This window comes from Diadema antillarum, unplaced genomic scaffold (genome assembly GCF_040938485.1).
Source record: "Diadema antillarum isolate AM-2024a unplaced genomic scaffold, OU_Dant_1.0 seq00000369_RagTag, whole genome shotgun sequence".
In the NCBI taxonomy this organism is placed as follows: Eukaryota; Metazoa; Echinodermata; class Echinoidea; order Diadematoida; family Diadematidae; genus Diadema; species Diadema antillarum.
This window is the reverse complement of record NW_027271370.1, coordinates 1,078,630-1,106,032: the sequence shown is the minus strand read 5'-3', so window position 1 is coordinate 1,106,032 and position 27,403 is coordinate 1,078,630. Positions and strand designations below refer to the sequence as shown.

The 27,403-nt window shown below is 38.7% G+C and overlaps 1 protein-coding gene across 1 annotated transcript; it reads left to right on the top strand.

Moving 5' to 3' along the window:
• Window positions 1-1,980: 1,980 nt before the first annotated feature.
• LOC139731394 (IQ domain-containing protein H-like) lies at window positions 1,981-27,403 on the top strand. The gene is made up of 23 exons (XM_071642283.1): window positions 1,981-2,034; window positions 3,440-3,565; window positions 4,636-4,739; window positions 5,674-5,739; window positions 6,536-6,611; window positions 8,135-8,254; window positions 8,853-8,933; window positions 9,736-9,919; window positions 11,973-12,202; window positions 12,734-12,942; window positions 14,559-14,735; window positions 15,632-15,791; window positions 16,000-16,150; window positions 17,252-17,427; window positions 18,137-18,278; window positions 19,451-19,581; window positions 20,261-20,449; window positions 20,983-21,103; window positions 22,661-22,935; window positions 23,716-23,904; window positions 24,517-24,642; window positions 25,702-25,872; window positions 27,083-27,403. The coding sequence occupies exons 1-23, from the start codon at window positions 1,981-1,983 to the stop codon at window positions 27,170-27,172; spliced, it is 3,348 nt and encodes a 1,115-aa protein (XP_071498384.1). The 3' UTR covers window positions 27,173-27,403.

Genomic DNA, 27,403 nt, shown 5'->3' with positions numbered 1-27,403 from the left:
ACTAGCACCATAGGTGTTTTTCGAAGTACACTTGCATGCATTAATTGTTGCATAATCACAAATAAGAAAACATTTTTGTGCATAATAATACTAAAAAATATTTTGACACATTTTTTGGTAAGCCAGGGTACAGCGCTGAAAAAAAATAATTAATTCAACAAAATGGCGAATTTTCATTTGGTACCCCAGGGTACCAAATATTGCATCATGTAGTGACCAATATATTATTCAAAAGGTATTATTTTGTACATTATGACAGAGATCGTACTTCAAAATCTTCAAATATGGACTTATCGGTTTTTGCAAACAAACTCTTCATATATAATATATAATAATAAAGTCACACCAGAGGAATGCAGGGAATGAATTAATAACCAATCTTGATTTTAATGAATAATATAATGTAATATGATATAATATGATATAATATAATAATATGATAATAATAATATATATGAAGAGTTTGTTTGCAAAAACCGATAAGTCCATATTTGTTAAATGGAGATATTTGCGATTAAAAGTCAAGAAAAATAAAGTGAATAATAAGAAAATTTTTGCTTCTTTTGACCATAACTTCAAAAATATACCTTCATATGTAATGACCAATATATCATTTGAAAGGTATTATTTTGTACTTTATGACAGAGACCGTACTTCAAAATCTTCAAAAATGGACTTATTGGTTTTTGCAAACAAACTCTTCATATATATATATATATATATATATATATATATATATATATATATATATATATATATATACATACATATTTATATACAAAATAAAGTAATGTGTGTGCGCATATACGTACATGGATGTGTATATTGATATGTTTGATTTCCAACAGAGTCCAATATTTCACTTTGGGCAACCCGTGCACTTTTTCCAAAAAAGGAGGAACAGTAAGAGGAATATAAATTTTGAAGCTAAGCATCTTTTTTTCCCCTCGTATCTCACATATATGTAAATAAGATTATGTATATGTGTGTGTACATATACATTCACACAATGTCATAGGACTAATCATCACTAAACATGGTCTTAATGTGTCTCACACCTGGAATGCAAGCTTTGAATAGACTGTCTAGTTAATTGATCCATACTACTCTGCCATGCTACCAAAAATAATCAGATAAAAAGACACTCGGCTATGCTGTAGTTGATAACATTGAATGTTATTGTAAGCTCAACATTACACATGTATTCAATTAATTTTGAAAGCTGGATATATATACATGTCGGATTCTCTTTTTATTCATAGAGACTGCCATCTTTCAGTGTTGTTTTATTAGAGAACAACAATTTAATACTCGTGCACATTATTATGTTTCATGCCTGGGTTTCATGGACTTCTTGTATAGCAGAGTATGAGGAGTAAAATTCTGTACGGTAAAGTATTAAAGCTGGTCACTTGGACACCTAACAGATTCGGAAAACATGCATATTCCTTTGTCTATTTTATCTATTTTGTTTATTACAACTACATGTACTTAGTTTGTAAGAGGAAATTGGGACACAGGTGCTGGAATTTCCGATGTTGACAATCCGTCCAACGTCCTCTACGTTCGTACATGGAGAACCATATGTTTGCTGCTCTCCCAGAGACGGCTATTTTGCACGAATGGGTGACCATACAATGAGCGCAGCGCAGCAGTGGTTGTTTGCAGGTTGCTTCGATACGTAATGAACATGTAAAAAGTGCGAACCCGTGTGAGATTTGCTGCTGCGATTGAAAGCACCACCACCGTATCCGATCTAGCTATCCTAGTGCAGTGCAGGTAGTGTTGGTAGGCCCGACTGGATTTTAGCATGACATTCTTGTTATAAACAAGAACCACTTCAAGATGCCTAATTCTCTCTCGTAAATTACCGCCTTCAGTGTTGAGCCATTCGGAAACAGACAGACGGATTTGGTGTATGTTGTTATGATTTTAAGCTAGATTTCTGGAACCGTTTCGCTACTCCTACTGAGAGTGAAAATGACAGAGGTTGCCGACCGACGACCCGAAGATGTCGGAGAAATTTTAGTCAAGGTCAGTTGCCTTCTTCAATCGTTTCAGGCTAGGCGAAACTGTAAATCATAAATTTGGCGTTTGTAAATAGAATTTAAAATAGACAAGTCAAGAATGACAACAGTTTCACGGAGTGTTTTCTAATTGTGTCTACATCAAGAAGGATTTCTCCACTACCACGGCCACGCTTTGACTGAGTTTGAAATGAAAGACCTCAAAACTGGTTCTGAAAACTCGATAACCCCGAACAGGACCATATAGTTCGGAGAAACCCTTATACCTGTTAGGCTAGTTGTATTAGATATCGAACATTTATGACTACAATTCTCACATAGATGCCAAGTTCATTTTTTTTTTTTTATGAGTGAGATTTTCATGACTCAGCATCTCGGCATGCGTGCATGTGCGTGAGCGAGGGAGCGAAGTGACTGAGCTGAGCGAGGGGAGGGTGTGGGAAGGGCTCCGCCCTCCCGCGGTAGGGAGCTTTTTCAATTTTTAGCTCTTAATGGTGCAAGCTTGTGCATATTTAAGTGACTATTTTTTACTTATTTTGAAAGACGAAAGGGAAATATGCCGGCATAATCGTGATATACATGTAGTCCCCACCATAGGCTCCACCGCAGTGCGCGTGCACCCACGGACTAGGGTTAGGGTATGGGGTTAGGTAGGGTTGTATTTAATACGGACACGCAGCGGTGGGGACTATATCACGATTATGCCAATATGCCTTCAATTGCAACTCTCACTTTAATTCTTTTTTAAGCTATGCTCCCAATGCGTGAGAAAAGTGGATGTCATGCGTGAGATCGTGAGACAGACCCTAAATGCTTGAGTCTCATTCGCAATGCGTGAGACTTGGTAGCCCTGTTCTCATCATCTGACGAACGCATGCAAGTCTATCTAGGCATGGTATCATCACTGACTGCACAAGTCACACAAAAGTCCACACAACACGGAGGTGTTCTATTACTATGCAAGATAAGACCGCTCACATGCTTTTACGTTGTCTTTTAATTCTAACAAAAAAGTTAGAGTTATGTTTAGACAGGTCTGATTGTTTGAGACTCTAGCTAGCATTACCCTACATTGTACCTAGATGACAAAAAGTAGATCTATTTCATTCTAGTAAGCCTGCAAATCCGTCCAATTACTGTCTGAAGTTTTTGTGGCATACACGTGTGTAAACCTGCACTGTCTGTAGCTAATTATTATTAAATTAGAACACTGGTATGACCCCTATACATAGCCTTGATGCAGTTCTGCATAGGGGTCTAGATCTAGTAGAGAGCTCTGTGATCTAATGCTTCAATAGATCGATTATCAAGATCATAGATTGCATGTCTAATAATAATGTATGATATTGTGTGGAAATTCTGTGATGTGTAAATGATATACGATATGGTTACCTGATTTGTTTGTGTAACAGGTGCAGGAGGACCTACAACATCTTCGAGATGAACTCCTTCAGAAGAGCCTTGTGGGAGGAACCAGGGATCTAGTCAACATACATCTCTTGGAGAATGCCATCCAGAGGGCAGAGGATGGGATTAAGGTAGCGTATCGACAGGTCTGGCCGGCTGAATTCTTGTTATGCATCTTTAATACAATCCTTGCACAAATTAAAGGGATTGCATTTTCAGTCAGTTCCTGTATTAGTTTGAACCACCAGCAGAAAACACGCACATTGCCCATACCCTAAAAGTCTACAGAGGTCGACCTGCTATTACTGTGTGAATCTGTTTCAATGGAAGAGTATCGTTCATGCACATTTTGTGACTTTTTCTTTCTTTTTCATTATCTAAGCCATCCTAAACAGAGACTCGTCAAGTTCCTGTGTACCTTCTCAAAAATCATTATTTAACAATTAACAAAACATTACATGATAATAGAAGATTTCCGGACAGATGAAAGTGTTTTGACGTTTCCAAAATCAATCTCCAGGAAAAGTTGACATCTTAGTCTTGGGCATCTACAGTGTAACTCACAGAGGGTATTATTGTGTGCAAGATCACTGTTTTGTTTGCCTACATGTGTCTGCATTGTCTCACATTGAAGTCTTCTTGTTTTTGTGTTTGTTTGTTTGTTTTTTTACATTAACAAATTAACTCTTCCCCATCTCAGTAAGACACTTTAGTCTGCGCATTCGAAAATTTGGTGTTGATCTTAGTGTTGTGAGACACTAAACTCGAACATTGTGCTGATTTATGTAGATGCTGGCTATTAAGTCATATTGCTCTTGCTCCCAACTTTAGTCTCATATTTACGATGTAGCTTTTCTTCAGTGCAGTCATTTACTGCCTTCCCATAATAGGTATCTACATTCTACTTTAACTAAAAAGGCGAAATGATTGTTTGACTCATGTTTTTGGAGTGCTAGCATTGTTTCTATGCTGGCAATGTAAGTTTTATTTTGTATCTTTTATTTTTTTAATTGGAGCTTACATGTACTAGTATTACAGTATGTTTTGTTTTTTTGTTTTGTTTTGTTTTTTTGTCTTCACAGGAATGGAGCTTGATCTTCAATGTGGAAGCAGCTGTAATATGTCCTATGGATGTCTGTTGTATATGATATGTTGTCAAATGATGGGAGGATACAGCATAGTTTTATGTTTATTCCCACAGGAACAGTCAGAGAAAATCTTGAATGTGGTAAACAACAGAGTGACAACACTTCCTTCAGTTGACTCAAATTCAAAGACAAAGATCCAAGAATCTGGGTTTGCACAGTGAGTAATTTGTACTGGTATTTTGCAATGTTTATATCAATGCCTGGTAAGTCTGAAAGTTATATCATTATCAGCAAGGAATATCATGCTTTATCCATTTTCACTGAGGATTGCCATGAGTGCTCAATTTACCCAGTACGTGGATGTATACTGTACATAAAATTAGAGTACACATCAAATCATTTTTTTTAGAAAATATAGCAGGAAAGGTTGAAACAATATGGGCGTTTCAACAACCCAGTAGAATAGCTTGTACAAGTTACACTTTTTCCAGTTCATAATGATACTTGTGTAAATGCAGACTACTGTTACAGTGCAAATGTGTATGTGGGCTGTTTTTTTTTTTTTTCATGAATATTGTTTATACTGGTTATTCAGATTAAAAGAAGAAAAGAAGAAAAGGAAGAAGAGAAGAATCAGTGCTATGGATGAATGAATTATATGTCTGTAACATAGACAGCCTGTTGTCAATTATATCATAGCACATTTTAGTTTTGGGAAAATCTGTTCAATGCTTCAGCTCTGTGTAAGAGTTTAGTGTGAAAGATCATACGGCCTGGCCTAGAAGGGGCCAAATAAAAGAGCAGAGTAGTCAGTGGTAATATGACGGTGGAGGTTTTATGCAAAAATTGCATTTCCATTGTAAACAGAGCACGATGTTTATTATGTTGTTCAGATATGGTGTAGCTAATGAGCAAAAACTAAACCAAAAACAGGAAACAAGAAGTCAATGCCAGAGAGACAGGTGAATCCCTCAAAGTCACAGAAAACACTGTGTGTGGGCAATTTGTGTCTGCTTCACCCACAACAGGGACTTGCTTGTATGGAAACACTGTTCATGTGTCAGCATGATCTTTTTCTACTGTTATTTTTCTTTTGCTCAATGTTTATTAATTTGTTCGGGTTTTTGTTTTGTTATTTTTATAATAAACAGGGAGGCAGTATGGGATCTCAGCACTGTTCATGACCCAAATTCAAACAGATTCGGTAAAAATGACAGGTAAGAGTTTTAATCTGTTGAACCAAAAAATACTGTTTGCTGTTCCATGCTCTCATAATGTGCATCATAAAATGAATTTGGTGTAACAGCATTACATGCTATGCAGTGTGTTTCATAGTCATATTACAACACATGTTACGTGTATAATGAGATAAATGGCAGGGATCGTTAATTTGTGTTTGCAAATCACATCCTTTATAGTAACAAAAGTATTGAGCTCTTCTTAATAGCAAAGGATGCCGAACCCCTCCACCACCATTGGAATGAATATAAGGCAGGTTTTAAGTAATGACCAACCACAACAAGGGACAAGGATTTCCTCAAAAGGCATTTAATTGCATATCTGAAAAGGAAATTCTGCATTTCACACTTATTTGGATTCTGGTACCACTCAAAACATTGATGATTTATTACATGTTATCACTAAAAGAATATACATCCAATGTCCAACTTCTGAAAGACCAAAATTGTTTCAGTACCAATATAGATATATAACTGTATAAGTTATGCCATTATGGTGTCTTCTTTCATATGAATGTGGAAAGGTATCAAGATGATTACTAGATGACTGGATGTAAATATTTGTTTTGTTGCAAATATACACCATATACATGTAGTATATGTCTGCATGCAGCATACTTGAAATGTCAGATGCAAATTTATGTAAGTTGTACAATGCATTCATAAATCTAAAGTATCTATGTTTATGTCATGATCCAGTCTTTAGGTATGCCAAATCATCTGAGTCCATGCTGGTTTCCACATTGTATCTTTATGTCCTTCTCTACTTTGATAGGAAATTTGGGAACCGCCTCACAGCCATTGAACCAGCAGGTGGAGGTGGGCCATTTGGTCCATCACCAGGACAGCAGGTAAATTCATACTGGTCTGCCTATTTTTCCCCCCAATCCTGAGACTAAATGGCATGATTCAGGTTTAATCAATTGCCTCGAACATATATGTAGAGAACAAATCATGAGGATTATTTAGTGGAATTTTAAAACTTCCTTCATATGCCGATACCACTGAAATGTTTAGGTTAAAGGGTGTGTACAGTTCTGGTTGAGGTGAGGATTTAGCTTTTAACGTTTTGCGAGATATTCAGAAACCACTCTATGAGATGTCAAAGATCATGCAACTCTAAGGGGTATCAAAAGTTTATTTGATGAAAATCAGTTTTGAAATAGCCGAGATATCCAGAAATAAGGTGAAACAAAGAGATCCTAATAAAGGTGTGGCCTGTCGCCTTTTATTATTATCACTTTTTTTGATATCTCAGCCATTTGAAAACCAATTTTCATCAAATAAACGTTGAATCCTTCTTAAAGTTACGTGCTCTTTCATATCTCATAAGAGTTTTCTCATTATATCAATGAGGAATGTTCAAAACATGAATCCCCACCCCAACCAGTACTGTACAGTCCCTTTAACTGTTGCAAACAGCAGTTTACAAAGATTTAAGAGCATCAATCTGTTATAACTGTCTTGATGAAATGTAACACATACTTGTACTGGAAAAGAAATTGCAACATAGAGTTGCCTTGATATATGTGTACATAATGTTGTAACATAAATTTACAGTCATGGCATAGAATTGACTACTTCAACCCCTTGTCCCTCCTCTAATGTCCCTAAGCCAGCTGTTTTCCAGCAACCCATTCTGTTCAAATCCCACTTCAGTCTCAGGGTTTTTTACAGTAGCTGTTGTCCCTCTTTGTTTGTGAGTATTGAGCCTGGTCAAGTCCTGTTTTATATTCCCAATGCTAGTAGCCTAGGTGAAATAAAACCCAAGGAGAAAGAAGCTCTCAGCTAGGGATGTTGTATAAAATGACCCTTTTATTAGTGCATTTGTGGTATAGGAGACATGAAAGGATCATGTCTCAAATGAGGAAGGTCATTCTTCCTTGTGCAACTTTTCTCTTTGCCTTGGGATTTAGTGACATTGTACCCAGTGAAGTCTAAAAACTATGATGGACTGCTTGATAGTAACTCTGTGTATTGCTTTATCTGTAATTCTTTGATCTATACTTCTGTTAGTCCTATCTTCCCAAGTCTATTTCCCCTCCCTCCCCCCCCCCCCCCCCTCATTCCCAATGAAGTGATCAGGCTCTGCATATACCACATAGAGTAATCTGTCATGTCGCACGTGGCAAGGTTTATTTTGGGTGCATTACTGTGTCTTTTGTTTTCTGACATATGAACAGTCTCTTCAGCACATGAAGCAACTAGTGTACATACATGTATCATACCAAAGTAGCAAAAGACACAAAACATAGGAATTAGTGGGAGCTGACTAGACCTACCTGTCCAGGCCATAATTTGTGTCTTGTGCAGAGTACTTGCCAGGAAAGTGACTTTGATAACATTCTGTTTGATTGCTCTTTCCATTGTCCAGAGCAAGTTCAACCTAAATATGAAGCTCCTACGGGATCCAACAAACACTCAGAATAGAAAGGCCGTCAGTGAAACTTACCATGTCTCACTGCCACTCATTGTGGACAAGAGAAAACACAAGGTAAGAATGTCTTCTGATATCAGGCATGATATTCTGTAGGTTTAAATCTGATTTCAGATTTTTTTTTTCTCAAGTCTATACACCCTTTGCTTTTATCCATGTACCAAAATTGCCTGAAAATTTTAATTTCAGATTTTTCCAACAAACTTTGATATCATCCCTGTGATATGAACCTAATGTGTCAGTAGAATCATGCAGAGCAGGTCCAGTATGAAGGAGATAAAATGTTGACATTTTAGCCACTGTAAATTATGTATGCTTACAGTATGTCAACTAGGAAAGTGACCTAGCTCACTCTTTCGTTGAGAAATTAATTTGTAATGGAGAACTTTTGCGACATATTTCAGTCTAAGTGATGCCTTGTGGTCCCTATAAAGCACTTTCTGATTTCTGTTCATTTTGTCTCGTTTGTTTGTTTGTTCAGTCTTGATAAGTGTATGGCATGCAGTCGCCAATGAAACCTGTTTCTTCATGAGTTTTCGGGGATCAACATTCAATCATTGTGTCCTTCACAACTGTGGACTTCATTGTTTCATTCTTTCATTTTGTGTCCAACCTGATGATATTCACAGTGTAGCATATCTTCATTTTTACCCAGCCCCCACCACAGAAAGTTGTGATTGGTTCTACTGTAGATCATCTAGCAGTATTACCAAAGGCAAACAGAGTAGATCCACAGGTAAGCATTATCTTTTCACCTTTGTATTTTGTCTACTAATTTTTTTAAATCATTTTTAAAAATCTTTTGGAAGCCAAATGTAGCATCCAATGCACAGTCCAAAGAAAGTGGTCTTTGCTGGTTCATAAAGGTGTAGAGTTTTCCTTCAAGCCAGTGTATTTTTTTACAGAGGGGCTTCTTTTCATACAGTATGCCAGTTTGACTGATTTGTTATGATGTCAGCTGGAACTGTGTGTACAACAACAATAACAACAACGACAAAAAGACACACACACACACGAAAAAAAAAAAAAAAAACCATACACACAGTAGAATGTCTTTCAAAAGCTGTGGAATTATTTCCTGTTTTGAAGAGTATATGAAAGTATAATAAGTGACTTTTAACAGAATTTGGTAATTATAGTGGAGATTAATGATCCTGTAGGAGCTTTATGGCACTGGCATTTTTCAGCATAATCCTCGCAGCTCAGAGAGATATTTTAGGAAGTTTCATGTTCTTTTTCCCGTGCACTGTGCTACCAACAAATTAATCACAGCCAACAGACAGTCAATTGGTTATCTGTCTGTGACTTGCATGCTTTATGATGTGTAAAGGGTTTTGGTCTTCCATGTTAGCATTGTGTCTAAATGTGTCAAGGAGCAGTGGCAGCTTTGACTATATTGTGATCCCTCAGTCTCAAGGATGACATGAAGGCATTGACTACTAACTCCTTTAGCGGTGTTCAATATGCACATGTAAAGTTTCTCCTTTTCATCATATGGCCCATTGTATCTTCTTTGCCTTGTATGTGAAACTGCACAGATGGTGCCTCCACCGATCACTGAACGCGATGCCCGCAAGGGTATTCTGAGTCTGATGGAGAGAGGGCTCATCCCACCTGCTGCTGAGTTGACCCTTGACCCCAGCCCTGTCCGACAAAGATTGGTGACTCTGCATGATCCGCAGGAGAAGAAGGAGCAGAAGGCAGGCTCTGGACCATTTGGTGGTAAGTTACAAATGCACTAATATTTGAAAGTTTTTGTGCAGATTGTTTACATTCTCTTCCATTAATTATTAGCTCACCTGAGCCAAAGGCTCAAGTGAGCTATTGCGATCGCCCTTCGTCCGGCGTCCGTCGTGCGTCGTGCGTCGTGCGTCGTGCGTCGTCCGTCGTCCGTCGTCCGTCGTCCGTCGTGCGTCGTGCGTAAACTTTTTACATTTTCATCTTCTTCTTGAAAACCCCATGACCGATTTTCATCAAACTTGGCAGGTAGCATCCCTAGGGGGTTAGGAACTCAATTTGTTAAAATGGGCACCATGCCCCACCCAGGGGGCCCCCAGGGGGGCCCAAACCCCCCAAAATTAAGGAATCTGTAAAAATCTTCTTCTCTAGAACCAGAAGTGATAGAGCTAAGTTAATACTATGAGTTAGTACATTGATGACTGTAGTTTCAAGTTTGTTCATGGCAGAATCAGGGGTGCCCCCCTTGGGACCCAGGGGGGGGGGGGGGGGGGTGGGGAAGGGTTCTAATGGGGCCTAAATTGTACATTTTCATCTTCTTCTTGAGAACTCCATGACCCATTTTCACCAAACTTGGCAGGTAGCATCCCTAGGGGGTTAGGAACTCCATTTGTTAAAATGGGCACCATGACCCACCCAGGGGGCCCCCAGGGGGCCCAAACCCCCCAAAATTAAGGAATCGGCAAAAATCTTCTTCTCTAGAACCAGAAGTGATAGAGCTAGGTTAATACTATGAGTTAGCACATTGATGACTGTAGTTTCAAGTTTGTTCATGGCAGAATCAGGGGTGCCCCCCTTGGGACCCAGGGGGGGGGGGGGGTGAGGAGGGGTCCTAATGGGGCCTAAATTGTACATTTCTATCTTCTTCTTGAGAACCCCATGACCCATTTTCACCAAACTTGGCAGGTAGCATCCCTAGGGGGTTAGGATCTCAATTTGTTAAAATGGGCACCATGCCCCGCCCAGGGGGCCCCCAGGGGGCCCAAACCCCCCAAATGAAGGAATCTTTAAAAATCTTCTCTAGAATCAGAAGTTATAGAGCTGAGATAATACTATGAGTGAGTACATTAATGACTGTAGTTTCAAGTTTGTTCATAGGAGATCCAGGGGTGCCCCTCTTGGGGGTGGGGGGGGGGGGTGGTTGGAAGGGTCCAAATGGGGGCCTGAATTGTACATTTTCATCTTCTTTCTGAAAACCTCATGATGGATTTTTGTCAAACTTGGCAGGTAGCATCCCTAGGTGGTCAGGATCTCAATTTATCAAACTGGGCACCATGCCCCACCCAGAGGGCCCCAGGGGGCCCCAATTCCCCCAAATTAAGGAATCTTGAAAAAATTGGGCCCTTATTGTACATTTTCATCTTCCACTTGAGAATGCCTTGTCAAATTTTGGTAGAGCTGTGAATAATTTAGATTAGTGACTGCGTGAAAGGTGAACTTGCGATACTCAGGTGAGCGCTAGACCCGCGGGTCTCTTGTAATTTTTTTTAAAAGGATTAAAAGTATGTTGAAATGTGTAAATCATTATTCAGTTTCGTAGTTTCGCAGCTGAGAAGTTGGATTTCAATGTACTTTATGAATACAACAATTCTGGAAGTGTTTGACTTACATTCAAATGATGAATATACTGCCTTATAATTATATTGATACCAAAGTGGAATGTGTATCCTGTGAAGATGCATAGTGACAGAAATGAGATTATGATAAAGTGATACTTCACAGTGTACAGAAAGGAATCAGACATTCCTGGATGTGCATATAGCACATAATTACTGGTAAGGTAAGCTTTATTGGGAATCCAGGTCTGCTAGGTTGCAGTGTAAATTGATATCTTTGTAGATTAAGTGCAATCCATTATAGGCTTGTTGGGCTTTTTTTTTTTCTTTGTATGTTTTAAGGACACTAGGAATGTACACACCATTTTGAAGACAACGAGGATGAGGAATACCCAACTACAAGAAATCATGACATGAACAAAGCTGTAGTAAAACCACCAGATTTTATTCTCATCATTCAAACATTTCTTTATTGTGTCCAGATGGTGTCTACAACATCGCTCCAGTGAAACTAGATGCCAATGCCCTATTGGGATCCCACGATGCACCTGTTACCCACTCAAAGAACCATCCCCACACCCCAAAGACACTACAGACTGTCCCCAGTGATGAGACTGTCTCCTGGGCCTCACCTAGATCTCGTGGCCACTCAGTGAAGTCTGCCAAGTCACATGAATTGGTGCCAGTCAATGCTAAGCCTTTAGACCCATTGGTAAGTACAGGACCTATTCACCTACAAAGATGAGTTTCTGTGAATGCAATGTCTGCTGTATATACATTTGTAGCAAAGGTATGATATCATTTGAAGGGCCCTTCGACAAGGTAGTTACAGTTTATGGCATACTCTCACAGGGCACCTATGGTACATTTCATCAAGGGCGAGTTAATCTCTAAGCTGCCAATGACATAATTCTCATTTCAGAGACAGATTATGTCCCAATTACTCATTTACTAGGATTCAACAGTATTTCTTGCAATGAATACACTGTGATTTTCAAATTTGATACATTAGTTTTGTTCATGAATAATTTGATTGTGTTAAAGCACTGTGAACCCAATGAGACAAAACATTTTTTGGTGTGTTTGTATCTGTGTACAATCAGTATATTATGTATGAATGTATTATAGCTAGGTATGTGCATATACAGATATGTACATATATAATACAATGTACTGGATAAAGAAAACTACCTTTAAAATATTTTGTAAAACATGCAAATTCATTTCTTGCTACCACATGTAGCCCCCTCCCACGACTCCAGCCAGTGAGTTCAAGCATCTCAACCATCGCTTTTTGATCCAACATGGCAAAGTGCGGGATCACACCAAAGACTTCATAGCCTTCAAGCAGCACTATTGCCTGTCATGGGGTAACATTGTCACCATGCTCAAGTATGTCCAGAAGCTGCTCACAGACTATACCGTCCCACTGGCCTTCATCAATGGTGACAGGTGAGTCTCATATTCAAAGCTTCAACACTTAAAAAGTTCATTTGTGTACCAGTACATGCCAAACCTCTTTAATGTTTTTTTTTTTTTTTCACCTGTTTGTTCCCCTACTGACTACCTGTTTACAAATGTCAATTGAATATTGATGTAGTCATTCTTACCATGATTTCTGATAGGGATTATCAAGAGATATGCCACTTTGAAATAACACTTTGACCTCTATTTTTATGCCTCCGCCACGAAGTGGTGCCGGAGGCATTATGTTTTCGGGTTGTCCGTCCGTCCGTCCGTCCTTCCGTCCGTCCGTCCGTCCGTCCGTCCGTCCGTCCTTCCGTCCGTCCGTCCGTCTTTCCGTCCGTCCGTAATGAATTTTGTGGACAAGGTAACTATCAAAAGCTGTTGAGGTATCCTGATGAAACTTGGCATGTATGTGTATTAGGGGGTGAAGTTGTGCCTATCAACTTTTGGGTGCACGTGCTCAAGGTCAAAGGTCAAAAGGTCAAGGTCAAATACATAAAATTTCACTATTTCCACCATATCTATGCAATGCCTGAAGATATTTTCTTGAAACTTAGTGTATACATGTATTACCCAATTTAGATTCTCTGGTGAAAGTTTGGGTCATGAGGTCAAAGGTCAAAGGTCAAAAGGTCGAGTAAAAGTATTAAAACTTCTTTTTTTTCTCTGTAAATTGGAAAATTGTTCAAGGTATCTTCATGGAACATAGTATATATACATGTACTGACTGGCAGTGATTATCTAGAGAATGTAGGGTTCATGGGGTCAAAGGTCAGGGGTCAAAGGTCAAGTGCAACACTTCAAAATTTTACTATTTCCCTCATGTTCATGCAATGCCAGCAGGATTAGTATTTTTTTTTTACACTTGGTGTATGCATGTGTAACCTAATAGAAATTCTCTGGAGAGTTTTTTTTTTCTTTTTCTTTTTTTTATTGCCTCAAAGGTCAAAAGGTCAAAGATCAAGTGAAAGTGCTGAACTAACTTTTTCCTCCATATCTCCGAAGTGGCTCAATTTATCGTGAAACCTACTGCATAGATCTATGCATGTTCTACCTGAAAGTGATTATCTTATGAATTTTAGGGTCTAAGGCCAGATGAACATGGTAACAATTTACTATTCAGTACAGAAATTGCACTTTTTCTCCATTCCGGTACCATGAAAATTACTCAATGCATAAATGTATGAATGGGTCAAAGTCAAGTTAAAGTCCTTAAATCCCCAAATACATGCTCTCCTATTCATCCAATTAAACCAAGTTCAAGGAAGGTGAACATTCAACACATTTCTGACAAACTTGTCATTTCAATATTTTGCCAGTTTTGTGAAAATGTAATCACACATTGTCCACATGTACTATCTAGACCTATTAGGAGAATCATGCATTATGGCGGAGGCATACCAGTCGCCATAGCGACATTTCTAGTCCTTGTTTAACTTTGTCCATGAATAACCTGCTATTGCTGATAACACTAGCCAGACACTTATGAAACTTTATGCCTTTAGCATATCACATACATTTTGTTTCACATACATCTTAGACTCAGAATAGCAACTACAGCAGAGTTAATTGTCCGTACATTCTTTTCTGTTCTGCCGCAGACTGGCTGATCTCGCTATAGAATATGAATTGAACCGGCCCCCCTCAAAGGAGATCATTCTCAGTATGGTGATGAATATTGATGATGTGACCACCATCATGAAGCAACCTGGACAGCGATTTCTGGCTTCGGATGGACAGCACATGGCTGTGTGCAAGATCCAAGCAACCTGGCGGATGTGAGAATTAAATCATTTGTCCTTTACACCTCCCGAATTAAACTCACGTGTGAATGCCTTCTACTTGCATGTTGTTGTGTTTTGACATGGCAGTAATTTTACCCAGCCAGCTGATAAGCCATTGATCACTGTGTACAAGTACCTTTACCCAAGACTGCGATACTGGTAATTACCCAAGCCTCTGATAAGCTGTTGCTCGTGCCAAAGGGATGTACGTTGCTCATAGTCACACTTGGCGAGTGTGCAGATTTGCCAAAAGTCACATTCACTGAGTTGGTCTTTGATGTTTTACCGAAACACCAGTTGGTCTTTGATATTTTACCGAAACAGACTCCACAATTGTTAGTGTAATCTTGCCAGATTTTTGAATAATTTGTGTACAATATTAGTTTACATATTCAAGATATATAGATAGTAATGATGATGATAAGAATAGTGGTGGCTACTGGCATAGTGCAAAGATCCGCCTTTTGATGCTCATGGCACTTTCATACAGACAGTGAACTACACATGGCATGATACACAGGAGCAGTGGAGCAGTTAGTCAACAATGAGAAATGCCAAAGCATGGATAATAAAAGTGTGAATAAGTACTTTTCTAAGATTTGAGTTGAATTTGTTGAAGAACTTTAGGGAACTTTGAGTGTAAGAAGATCATTCCAAAGTTTTGGACCTACTTTGTATAGCAGAAAATGCTGGATCACCCCATGAGTGTTTGACTTTTAGAGCATGGAATATAAGTACATCTGCTGAAGAACAATAATATGATCATGCTGGAATATATGGCAACTGATATGATTAGTTCAAGCATATGTATTTACGTCAAAGGTTTGATGATCACAGTTGATTTAGTTGTATTTCTTTGCACAATCCTCTTATTCCGTCTGATGCACTAGGCACAAAGATCGCACTGCCTACCTGGAATATCGACGGAAGAAGTGGGCTGCTGGTGTCATTGCAATCACGTGGGTTATGAATGTCAAGATGTCAAAGGTCAAACAGCAGCTTAAGATTACCAGGAAAAATCACCTAGATTCATTCAGGAGAAGGTCCAAGGTGAGTCACTATTCAGTGTGAGAAAATATGTATGTGAGGTTCTCCCGTGTGAATGATCCTAGAGGAAGATATGTTCTTTTCTTAGATCTGTATTCACTTTATCTTTTCATGCTTTTGTTCATGTACACTCTTCACTGGCATACATTCTGGTGTAACTTTACTCATTGTGTTTTTGTCTCTCTTTATTCCATATCCCAAATTGGTGCAGCTGCTTCAAAAGTCATGGGACCGGATCCAGCAGTCAAGGCGGGTCCTCATACACATACCATCACTAGGCTACTCACATAAGATTAGGTCAACCATTGGGGACTTCAACATCCAGCAGAACCAACAAATGGCAAGGTTGTGTGACTTACAAGGTAGGGGAAATAAAAAATCACAAAACAGTTAGTTGGCCCATTACAAGTCCCATTTGTTTTTGTTTTTGTTTTTGTTTTTGTTTCAGTATCTCTTAGGTATTTAATTCTATGTGACCATTTCTGTACATACCTTGCAGGTACAGTTAATGTGTCATGTGTTGGTGTATGCAATATTTACATGAAGTGCAGTTTGCATTGCCTTCTTGGCATGTTGAAAGGTCGAAACACTTAAGTACCATCCCGTAAGCTTGGCCGAGAAAACTTGGTTGATTATGGAATGTGGAACATAAAGTAGGTTTACGAAAATTTACTTTTGGAGTTTGGTTTTTGCCTGTAAAAAGGAGAACTTATTTTGTATGAAATTGGACACTTAAAAGGTTTTTTTTTTTTCGTTTTTTTTTTTTTTTTTTTTGGGGGGGGGAGGGGGAGGGGGAGGAGGGTGGTCAAATCAATTTATTTACCATTGCATAATTCAGTACATGTTGAAACTGACATGTGATGAGTTTTGCACCCTTCTGATATATATAAAATGGCTTAAATTGGTTAAAGTAGCATATATAATATCTTTTATTCGTGTATGTAGGGATGTACTACAGGCATTGTTTTTTGTGTGCATGATGCCTTCATTTGCATGCTATGCTAATTGAGCCTTGATGGATTTTAGCAATGGAAACTTGACTTAGTTGTCTATGTGTTTCATATCATGACTGGTATGTCAACAGTTTCAACAGTTTTCTGTATTTTATAGCAAATTGTACATATGTCGTAAGTGATTGTGATAATATGCCATATAAGATAGACACTATGGATTTATTATCTCTCTTTCCATATCACCTCAGCACATGACCATATTCTGCTACATTTCAGAATATCGTTTTGTACTTTTGTGCAGATATTTTCATATCCAACTCCTGAGGGTGCATTTTATACGCACATGTTCTTGTATGTATGTACAGTACACTTGCAAAAGCTAGTTACACATCCTGTTCGATATCTTGGGGGGGGGGGGGGGGGTTTGCATTGTTGATGTTGTTGTGTTTTTCTATGAGATGAACTGTTAGATAATGAGTGGCCTGTTCTCCTAAACATTGTTTACTCCAGACCCCAACGTGGAGGTGATCTATATCTCACCGGTGCTGCTCAATGATGAGACCCTTCAGTATTACAACAAACTCCTGGGCCTGAAAGATGCAGTCAAGAGCGGTAGTGTAGATGACCAGCAAGACATGGCATCCCGCTTCAAGATCATCATCCCTGAGGCCATCAACAGCTTCCCTGTAAGAACTCACAGTGTTGATGGCAGCCCTTTCTTTCTTTCTGTGGTGGAGTGGGATTGAGAGAAGGGAGCAAAGGTGTAAACTTTCTGATTATTAAGGGACAGAATTTGGCAAGATCTGAATGGGGGGGGGGGGGGGGGTGGGGGGAGCCTCACATGCAGTTTCAATATACATTTTTTTACGCATGTGGAAATCTTTTTCTCTAGGTCTTGTTATGAAAATGAAATAGAGTATCATAGATCTTTTCATATGTCCTGAAGAAACTATGAGTGTGCTTATTTTGGTTATCTCAAGACATTTCTGTTTAAAAAGTATCATGAATGAGTTTGGTTTTGCATCTATGGTACATACATTGTACACTACATTTCCTGTTTTTACTTTCATCCCTCTCCCGTAAAGCGCATAGAGACACTACGGTAGTGATATGCGCTATATAAGCACTGTGTGATTTATATATATATATATATATATATCAGTAACTTAATGATATTGAGTATGAGCTAGAAGATGTTTCTATCTATGACAGATTTGAATCCTTGTGGTTATATGTTATCTCTAGACCTGTAAAAGTATACAACTCATCCAATGGAATCAGTACACAGAATCACAGTAAGAAATCTGTTCATTGTTATCTCTTTGTCAGGGAATGCAATGCTATATACATAGACATTGATATTTTGCTCTTTCTCTTCATCAATTTTTCATTTAGACCCATAGTATGTGCCTAGCAACGTTCCTGAAGTACAGTCCACGGTCATTACGGAGGATAACAAATCTGATTGCTGGCAAGGAGGCCTATGTGGTTCCTGGTGTTATGCATAAGGATGATCTGGCAGTGGCTGAGGAGTTAGGTGAGAGAGAAATCAATTCCTTTGTCTTATTAGAAACATAAGTAATATTGTATAGGATGAGTGCAGAAAATTCCATTTACAATTTGGAGTCATATGTTCATATCTATTTGAAATAACACCAATAATTTGGCCTATCATCAGAATGTTTGGAGTGTTTTTAAAAACAACAGTGATGAGTGACATGTACCAAGAAAATCAAGAGCATACTTCCAAAGAGAATATCGTTTCCATTGTTGCCAATAATGTGAAGGAAAAAAGTAAATAAAAAACACAGAATGTCGGGCTCGTGATGATGCAAGTCACTTGTTTTGTTTGTTTTGTTGTCCTTTTTTTTTTTTTTTTTTTGGGGGGGGGGGGGTTTCATATACCTTTTCATTTACCATTATCCAATTAGCCAGGGTGACTCCTGGAGACCATCCATAGAGCCACTCATGCATTTCCGGAGTTTGACATGACATGTTACATAGGTGTATTTTGCTGACAACTTCAAGTTGTCAGGAATGCTACAACAATATGGGTCATGTCATATTATGATATTTTCCTGGCAAGTGTGTGTGCATTGCTGACCACATCACCCAGGTTTCACTCAGAAATTTGACCATTATCATCAGAATAGGTTTAGACTTTCCCATGCAGTGGAAATTCAGTATAATGAGATTCTTGGGACCAAGACAATTTGTTCCTTATATCAGACATTTTGTTATATCGGTAGTCACTAGACAATACAAAACAAAGGAAATAAATTCACTGGGACTGGAGAAATTAATTTGTTATATCAGATCTCTTTATATTGAGTTTCCACTCTATACAGTAAAATATAGAGCTGTGATTTGTGCTTTGTGTACAGAGGGGAAATAATGGTATGCTCTCACACACACACACACACACGATAAAATGTATGGATCTCACTATATTTCAAACCTAATGATGCTCTGGACCTGGAACACATACATATGTCATGGCCCAGTCTATGTTGTTCACAATTTTGAACAAAAATAGTCAGCTGAAGGCTCTGATGAAGTATGGTTTTGATGCAGATATGAAAAGACAGAAAGACAGTAGGATGGAATAGGAGAAAAAAATGCTCCTGGTATGATTATTTGAAGGAGTTGTAATGAATATGAACTCTGATGACTTTGCAGTTGAATAGGAAATGCTCTGCTCTTCTCTAGATGTACCCATCCTTGGCAGTGAGCCAGAGGTTGCTCACCTCTACTCCACAAAGTCTGGCTCAAAGAGGATCTTCACCAGTGCCAAGGTGGATATTCCTCCCTCAGACTATGACATCTACAGCATACAGCAGGTAATAGAGCCATGGCTGAAGAGCCATTTTGTTTTAAATTTCTAAATACACTCTTATATGTGTTGTTCATTATCAGTAACCAAACATCCCTTGTTCATCATACTCTGTTAGTTGTACACAAACCTCACTTTTTTGTCTTCTTCTTTAAACCTTTGTTAACAAAACTGCAAGAATCATTCCCAGGACAGGTCATTCAGGGTTGCTGAAATGGAGCATATAAACAGTAATGCATGCAAATGCAAATTGTTTGTTGTATTTTGGTATCATTATAGCTGAAGAATCTTTGTTCGCAAGGCTTGTGAAGAGGTAGTTTCTGTCATGTTAATGACACCTTCATAGGAGTACCGCAGTAAAAAAAAAAAAAAGATTAATGATATTGTAAAAAATAGCTTAAAGCATGATTACGTGAGGCTTAAGCCTGACTACCACCATTTCACAAATTATCACATTTCAAAAACCTTACACGTAATGCTGTGAAATTATGGTATTGTGAAATACAGGTTATTTACTTTTGGATTATCAAAAAAGGGGAGGGGGATAGGGAGGGTGCCAATAGTGTAAGAAATGGTTGTACTTTAATAAATCTGTGTTATACCTGTTCTTTTGTTCAAATATGCAATTTGTATGCTTGTCAGTATAACCACATGTTTGACCTATGCTTTTTCCTATCCTATTCCAGTTGCATGAGAGCCTTGCCCAGTTGGTGACTGAGAATCTGAACACGAAGCGCTACCTCTTCAAGCTAGATGATGAGTTCGATGGGCGGGGTATAGCCTATTGTGACATCACTCCCAACCTCCGTTGCCATGCCTGGGCCAGGAAGGAAGAACAGCGGTATGGTGAAAAGTGGACCAAGAAGTGGGCACAAGTAAGCTTTCAGAACCTGAGCAGCATCAGAGGCAGAAGTCTGCACTCTAAAGTAAACGTTTGCAGTGACAGTGAAGGCAAGAGCTCTCATTAAAAAACCATGAAAAAAAAGTTCACAAATATGCCTGGTTTAGTCGGATAGGAATGATCCAAGTGGTAAATTCTTCACATTTGTTATGTGGTCAAAGTCTGTCTTGTAACATCAACTTCCTGAATCACGCCCTTCTATTTCATTTCCATTGAAAGCAGTGTAGAAATGTGTGAATGAAAAGGGATTTGAATTTCAGTGCCTCTCACAATAAATTACTTCTCAAACATTTGCATGTGTAATACAAAAAGAATCTCTCACATATCAGTGACTGTTATATAACCTTGCTCCCATTTACATGTGTAATATGACCTATCCTATATCTGTATTAAAGAACCAATCTCCTGTTGCATGGATTTTAAAATGGGTGCAAGCAAATCAAACAAAAACCAAAAACAAACAAACAAACTCAAGTCTATACTATCATGAATTTTCCCCCTGTTTAGGAGCCAGCGTTTATCAAGATCCATGCAGAGATTCCTGACATCCTAGCTGAACATGCTACACCAGTCAATAAGAAGCTTTTCCCATCATGGGAGAAGTTCTTGGAAGCCTTTCTCAGTCAAGGTACTGTATCAAAAGTATGTTGCTCCATCCTATAACAAAGCTGCTCAGTCTCCCTGATTCTACAGGAGGCTCCTTGATAATTACCACCGCCATGGGGAGGGGGGGGGGGGGTTAAGTTTTCGTTACCGTTGGTTGGTTTGTTAGTTAGTTTGTCCGTGTGCAAAATAACTCAAAAAGTAGGTAACGGATTTGGATCAAACTTACAGGAAAGTTGAGGATGACACAAGTAACAGATGATTAGATTTTGGTAGTGATCCAAGAATTTTGGGGGAATTTATGAAGGATTTTTTATATTGTGGCAGGTAGGGTCAATGAACTTGGGGTTCAAGCTGCGCATTTTTGAGGTTTTCAAGCTGCGCATTTTTGAGGTTTTCATGCACGCACTAGAGTGCGTGCTCTAGTTTCCGCAAGGGCGAGGCGCGCTGTGCAGCTGAGGGTTTATGATGCAACAAAGGCTTCTATATTGGGAAATCAGGCGAATTTTCAGCATGTATACCTATGGGTGGAAATCACTGATCTCTATGGAAGAGCCCAAAGAGCTTTTCCTTAGAGGTGGAGAGGAGAAAAATCTCTTTGGGAAGAGCAAGATCATCGGTGGAAAGTAGCTGCTTAGCGGAGGTCTGCGCTCTCAGAGTGCTTTTCTAGTTTGAATATTGTACCTTGGCATATCCTGACAGGAGAATATGATACTGTTCCCCCACTGAGATTCATATAATACAGAAGTGTCTGCCTAGTGGATCTTTGAAAGCTCCATGATTTTGATGAATGAATGTTGGCAGACCCACCATAATCATTGTGTATGGTTTCCTGCCTCAACCCATAACTCTTGAGCAGATTTTCAAAGGGTATGTATATATAAAGTCAAGTTTGACATGAGCTTTTGTCACTGCTCCTTCTCTTGAATCTGTCATCCTTCATGATGCTTTTTAAGGTTTGCTGGAAATATTTTTTCATAGTTAGTATCATGTAAACAATTCTACAATATTTTGTGAACTGTCAAACTTTATTTGAAGTCTGTTGAGCAAGATATCCCAAAGGAGAATAAAATTTTCGCATTGATTTACATGTCTTTGTGCACTGTATACATGACGTGTATGGATAATATTTGTTGGTTCAATTTTCAAGTGTCTGGACACACAGTGAAGCATTGCTGGCCCAATCAGATCCCTGATGATCCCTAGAGTTGAGATTCGCTGTCCTTGAGTTGATATCGTCAAGCATGACATGATAATGTTAAGCATGACATGATAATGTTGTCTGTTTAGAGTAGTTCTGTAACCATTTCGATGGAGAATCTATATTCCCAGAAGCGTTGTTAAACCTATGAATCAGATTACAGTGGTTAAGAGTGCCAAGCCCTGCTGAAAAGTCAAGGAAAATGGGAAAACTGCCTTCTGATGATCCAGAGCTGTCAGATGTACTCTGTACATTGAGTCACACAGATTCTTTCTTTTTGCTGAAACAAGACCTTTAAGCCAAGTACTACTGTTTAGAAACAAAATAGATTTACTCCAGACAGGCCAAGTACTTTTTCTTTTTAATGTTTATTTTGCACAGGTGGAGTGATTGAGGCCTGTCCCCCATCAGAGAGTGTCACATCCCTGACGGTCAATATACTGATAGAGCCCACTGGACGTACCTCAATAATCTCAGCTGGTGACCAGATCCATGCAGACTCACCTTTCAACTGCTGGGGGCTGTCAGTGCCCCAGTCATCAGTAGATGCCAGCTTGCTGAATGAGGCATGCATGAAGATTGCCAAGTGCTGCAGGCAGCGTGGAGTCATGGGCTACTTTGCAGTTGACTTTGTCACTTTCATAGACCCTGTGTTGGTATGTACAACTCAGTTTGGGCCAATAGTTATGAAGAGAAAGCATTTATTTGCTGTGGCATGCATGAATTGGAGCATTTGACAATTTGTTGTATCACAACAGCTATTCATTTCTGACTGCCAACAGTAAGAACCTCAAATTGGCTTTTAGAAAACTAGTTTGTACACATAAAAGGATTTAATTTGTGGACAATTATGATGAAAATGCCGTCAGCACAATTTGAAATGGCAGAAATGAACTTTGCAAGGTTTACACAGTTGTTGGAACTTTACTTGCCAATGGGTGAATATTCATCAAATAGCCCAGACGGATCAAAAATGATAGCTTTCATTGAAGAGAAATGTGCAGTCACATACATTTTTACATCTTGATGTCATTTTCCTGTTTGGATGTCGAACCAAAGCAAGTGAAAAAAGAGAAAACTAAAATGTGGTGACAGATAGTGACATACTGAAAATTGGAGAGTTTTGTGCATTTTTTATTATCTTTTTTTGTGTGTGTACTGAACCAATTTCAGTACACATTGCTGGTTCATGTTTTAGCATACAAGAGGATTCATGTGCAAAGATCTCCTGAATATTTTGTGTATCATTGCAAGAATTTAGCAAAGCACAAAATTTTTGAAAATTTCCTTAGTGAAGAATTCCATGTTCACGTTATCTGTTTGCACGTTATTGTACATTTCTCAGAAACACCATCACTACATTTGATTAAGGCAGACACATAACATTCTTTTATATTAAAAGTAAGTTGTCTTTCTTGTCCCATCTTTATCTGCAGCAAGAACAGAGGTTGTGGGCTGTGGATCTGAACCTGTGGTATGATGACAGTGTGGCCATGACACAGCTAATGCTGTATGTTACCTCAGGCACCTTGGACACTGACAACTATGTCTTCAATGTGCCACCAGTCAAAAAAGAAAAGAAGAAGACCCCACTAAGGAGAAAGTTTGAGTACATTGAGCCAGAGGTGAGAATATGACATATTACATTTATCCTGTCTAGGAAATGGTACAAGCAAAGCACAGAAAAGTTGTCTGTGTATACTCCTTGGCAGAATTTGTCTTAACTTCATTTAACTGGGAGAAACAGTGGTATGGAATTTGGATGACTGCAATTTTTGCATAGCTCTCATCAATCAAATCATCATGACTGGCAGTTGATTTTGTATGTGTCCTCGTAGAATTCTAAGCGAGTAACTGTCATCAGCAATACAGCTATTTGCTAGAGATGTTGAACTACATGTTAAGTGCCTATAATAGTGATGCTTGACTAGAAGCACTTTGAGCACCTGTTCATCAAACTGTCGGGCATATTGGTAAATACCTGCAATGCCCTCGTTAAAAGAGCATATGTCATTTTAGATACTTTGTGAGTGCACTAAAACATGGAGGGCTTTGCCCACCAGCATAAGAATCTATCTACACAAGTTTGAAAATACAAGGCATTGTCCATTATGAAATTTGAGTCTTCTGTTGTTGTTTTTGTGTGCTTATATCTTTACTCCTTTTTTATTTGCATTTTACTAATACTGATGGAAAACCTTGTATCATATTTCGCTTTGAATATTGGTTTGATGCAGACGCCAGCTAACCCATCACGATATGCTGTCATGAGCACCCGCCTCCTACACACCAACTTGACAGTCATCCATTACAGTGTGTTCTTTCAGATGTGCCGGGCTCATGGCATTGGTTACGACATAAAGGTATCCTTTGTTGTGTGAAACATATGGTTTTTACACACATTTCAATCTTATCTCAATTTTCAGCCGTAGGCTTGTGGCCAAATTGTGTAGACTGACAACATGCTGCCTGCTGATTGGGTGTAGGCTTTGTGTAATAGTCACTGAACAGACAAATTGTCACATGCTAGTTCACATGACACTTGCAGAATAGATCAGTACATAAGTCACTGTTATCATCCAAATATATATGCATATTGGGAAGTGGAACTATACTTAGCTTTATCAGATACCTTTCACACAAGTCATTACAAAAAGGCAGTGGAGTGATACGAACTGCTTACTTGTGATATGCCTTACTTGAGATTTTTTTTTTTTTTTTTTTTTTTTTTGGGGGGGGGGGGGGGGCGGGATAATTCACTGTGATTTTAAAAGGGGAGAGGGTATGGTAAACATTACTTTCTTAAATACCGTGCAAAAAGTCCGGAGCAGCATGCATGCCACCTTCACTGTTTTTCCTTTTCAGCTGCAGCTGCAGCTACTGTACAGGCATTACAATTCCCTCAGAGATCATAGAGACATGCATCACAGTGGTTTAGATGAAAGCTTTTCCTTCTGGAGTATGCTTGTGGCTTTTATTTCTGAAGATATTCTGAATTTGAATCCAAACTGGGGCCTCACAGTTGGCCCTCAGTAAAACAATCCATTTTCTATGTGTGACCCTCTATGACGATTTACTCTTGTACTGCCAAATGTTTCACCAATCACTGTATGACTGAATAGTGTGCCATGTTCTTTTAAGAATGAATGCCACTATGCATATATGGACAGGCACTGAGTTTAGGATATTTTGTCATTCAAGGAAATGGCAGTAAGAGAATCAAAAAGTGGAGATTCACTAATATCATTATATGAATTCCAGTAGGCAAGTTTATGGATAACTACCGTCAAATTGCTTCATTTGCAGGACCAAGGGATATCTGAGTAGGGTGATGAATTTTAATACTCTTCTTGTGATGAAGCCATGGACAATGTTTGTGACAACAAATGTCTAATGAGATGTACTCCCATCACATCTTGCAGGAAAAGCAGGGCACTGTGTTCACACTGATTGACAGCTTTAAGCGTGAGGGCATTGGGATGCTAGCTGTGGGAGAACAGCTTCAGGGTGCCCTCGCAAACTTTGCCCGCAACCTGTCTGTCATCCACCAGGAGATCTCAGCCCCCAACATGCAAGGCCAAACCAACTTCAAGGTAAGAGCAGCATCAGGGTCATGGTTGGGCCCACTGCTATCAATTGATGATGATTCTGAGCAGCAAATACCTCCTGCAAAGTTGATGGGACTCAAAATATGTTTGAACTTGGGATTACTGTAGACGCAAAGAATTTAATGACACTTGCCCAGGAGATACGTTTGCGTAAGCTTGTAAAATTACAGGAAAAGTTACAGCAAGAGAAATACTACAAGTTTGTGATGGTTTGATGAATAAGGAGTAACATATAAGGGGCTCAAGCCAGCAAAAGGAATTAAAAGTCGAGAGTAGAATAAAACTTTGTGGCAAAACATGGTGGCCTCAGGACCTCAGAGAAGCAATGGTAGTTACTGTAAAGCAAGAAATGTACACGGCATGAGATTTACATGAATTGCAGCCAATGGCCTTTTTCGCAACATGAAATTTTCTGAAAATTGCCACTGACATTTAATGCATATAGTGTAGACAAGAACTTTCATTTGCATTTTGATATCGCGAATCTTGGCTCTTGCAAAATTTGCGAAATTAGAATGCACACAAATATTTCTTGGGTTACAGTGTAAATGTATTATGAAGATGGTTTCAGTGTTGATCAGTATCCTATCACAAATGCATGGCATTAGCTTTGAAATAGTAGGAATGAGAGGTTTTTGGGGTTTTTTTTAAAGATGATTTGCATAGGACATGCTTGTTCTGCAATGGGATCTATTAGATTGGAAAAAACATCAACTTAGGATTCTCAAGTGAATTTCAGACTCAGATTGCAACAACTCCAATGAGATTATTATATGTATTGGAAGACTTTTCCCTTTATTCTGAAGATTGAATTTATCTGTTTCAAATTTTGATACTGACCACCATGACACCACATAAAAAAATTTTATAGTTCAAGTGATTTGTAGGTTATTTTCAAGATCAAATGCATGATAAAATACAAAGAGACTGTTGCTCAGGCTTTATAGCAATTATTCCTCATCCTAATAACTATGATTTTGTGCAAAGTTTCTCTTTAGATGTCTGTTCACCATGAATCAAAGAAGAGTCACTGATAATTCTTGGGTGGGAATCAGATCTGTACCAGTGTTTTTTGGCTCTCATTTTGAATCTCATAAGGAAATAGCATTTTCAGATTGGTTGTACCAAGGTACATTGGGCCCTGTCACCGTAGTATTATTTGTTCTCCTTTCTCTCTCTGTCTTCATCCCTACAGTTTGTTATTAAAGACATTGAGGGTATCCTGGGCACAACGATCCAGAATATGGACAAGGCGGAAGAAGAGAAGGAGCAAGAAAGCTCCTAGACTCCATTCCCTTGACATTGTGGTCATGGTGATGTCCACATCATGCTGACCAGTTGATTATTTGGAAAGACTGTAACCTTTTCAACCTCTCCAGGTTAATGAATCTTGTGTTGATGTATATTATAGAGTGTGCAAAGTACAAAATATATATGATGAACAAGGCAAATATTTGGCTGTCATTTCTGGCAAAAATGCAGATCAGTACTGTCTATTCCGTCCATTTTATCCACT

Bases quoted from the DNA above. Each gene is read 5' to 3' on its own strand.
- LOC139731394 (XM_071642283.1), top strand. From the start codon at position 1,981: ATGACAGAGGTTGCCGACCGACGACCCGAAGATGTCGGAGAAATTTTA. The intron at 6,612-8,134 runs GTAAATTCATAC...TCCATTGTCCAG, and splicing joins GTCCATCACCAGGACAGCAG to AGCAAGTTCAACCTAAATAT. The intron at 19,582-20,260 runs GTAATAGAGCCA...ATCCTATTCCAG, and splicing joins ACATCTACAGCATACAGCAG to TTGCATGAGAGCCTTGCCCA.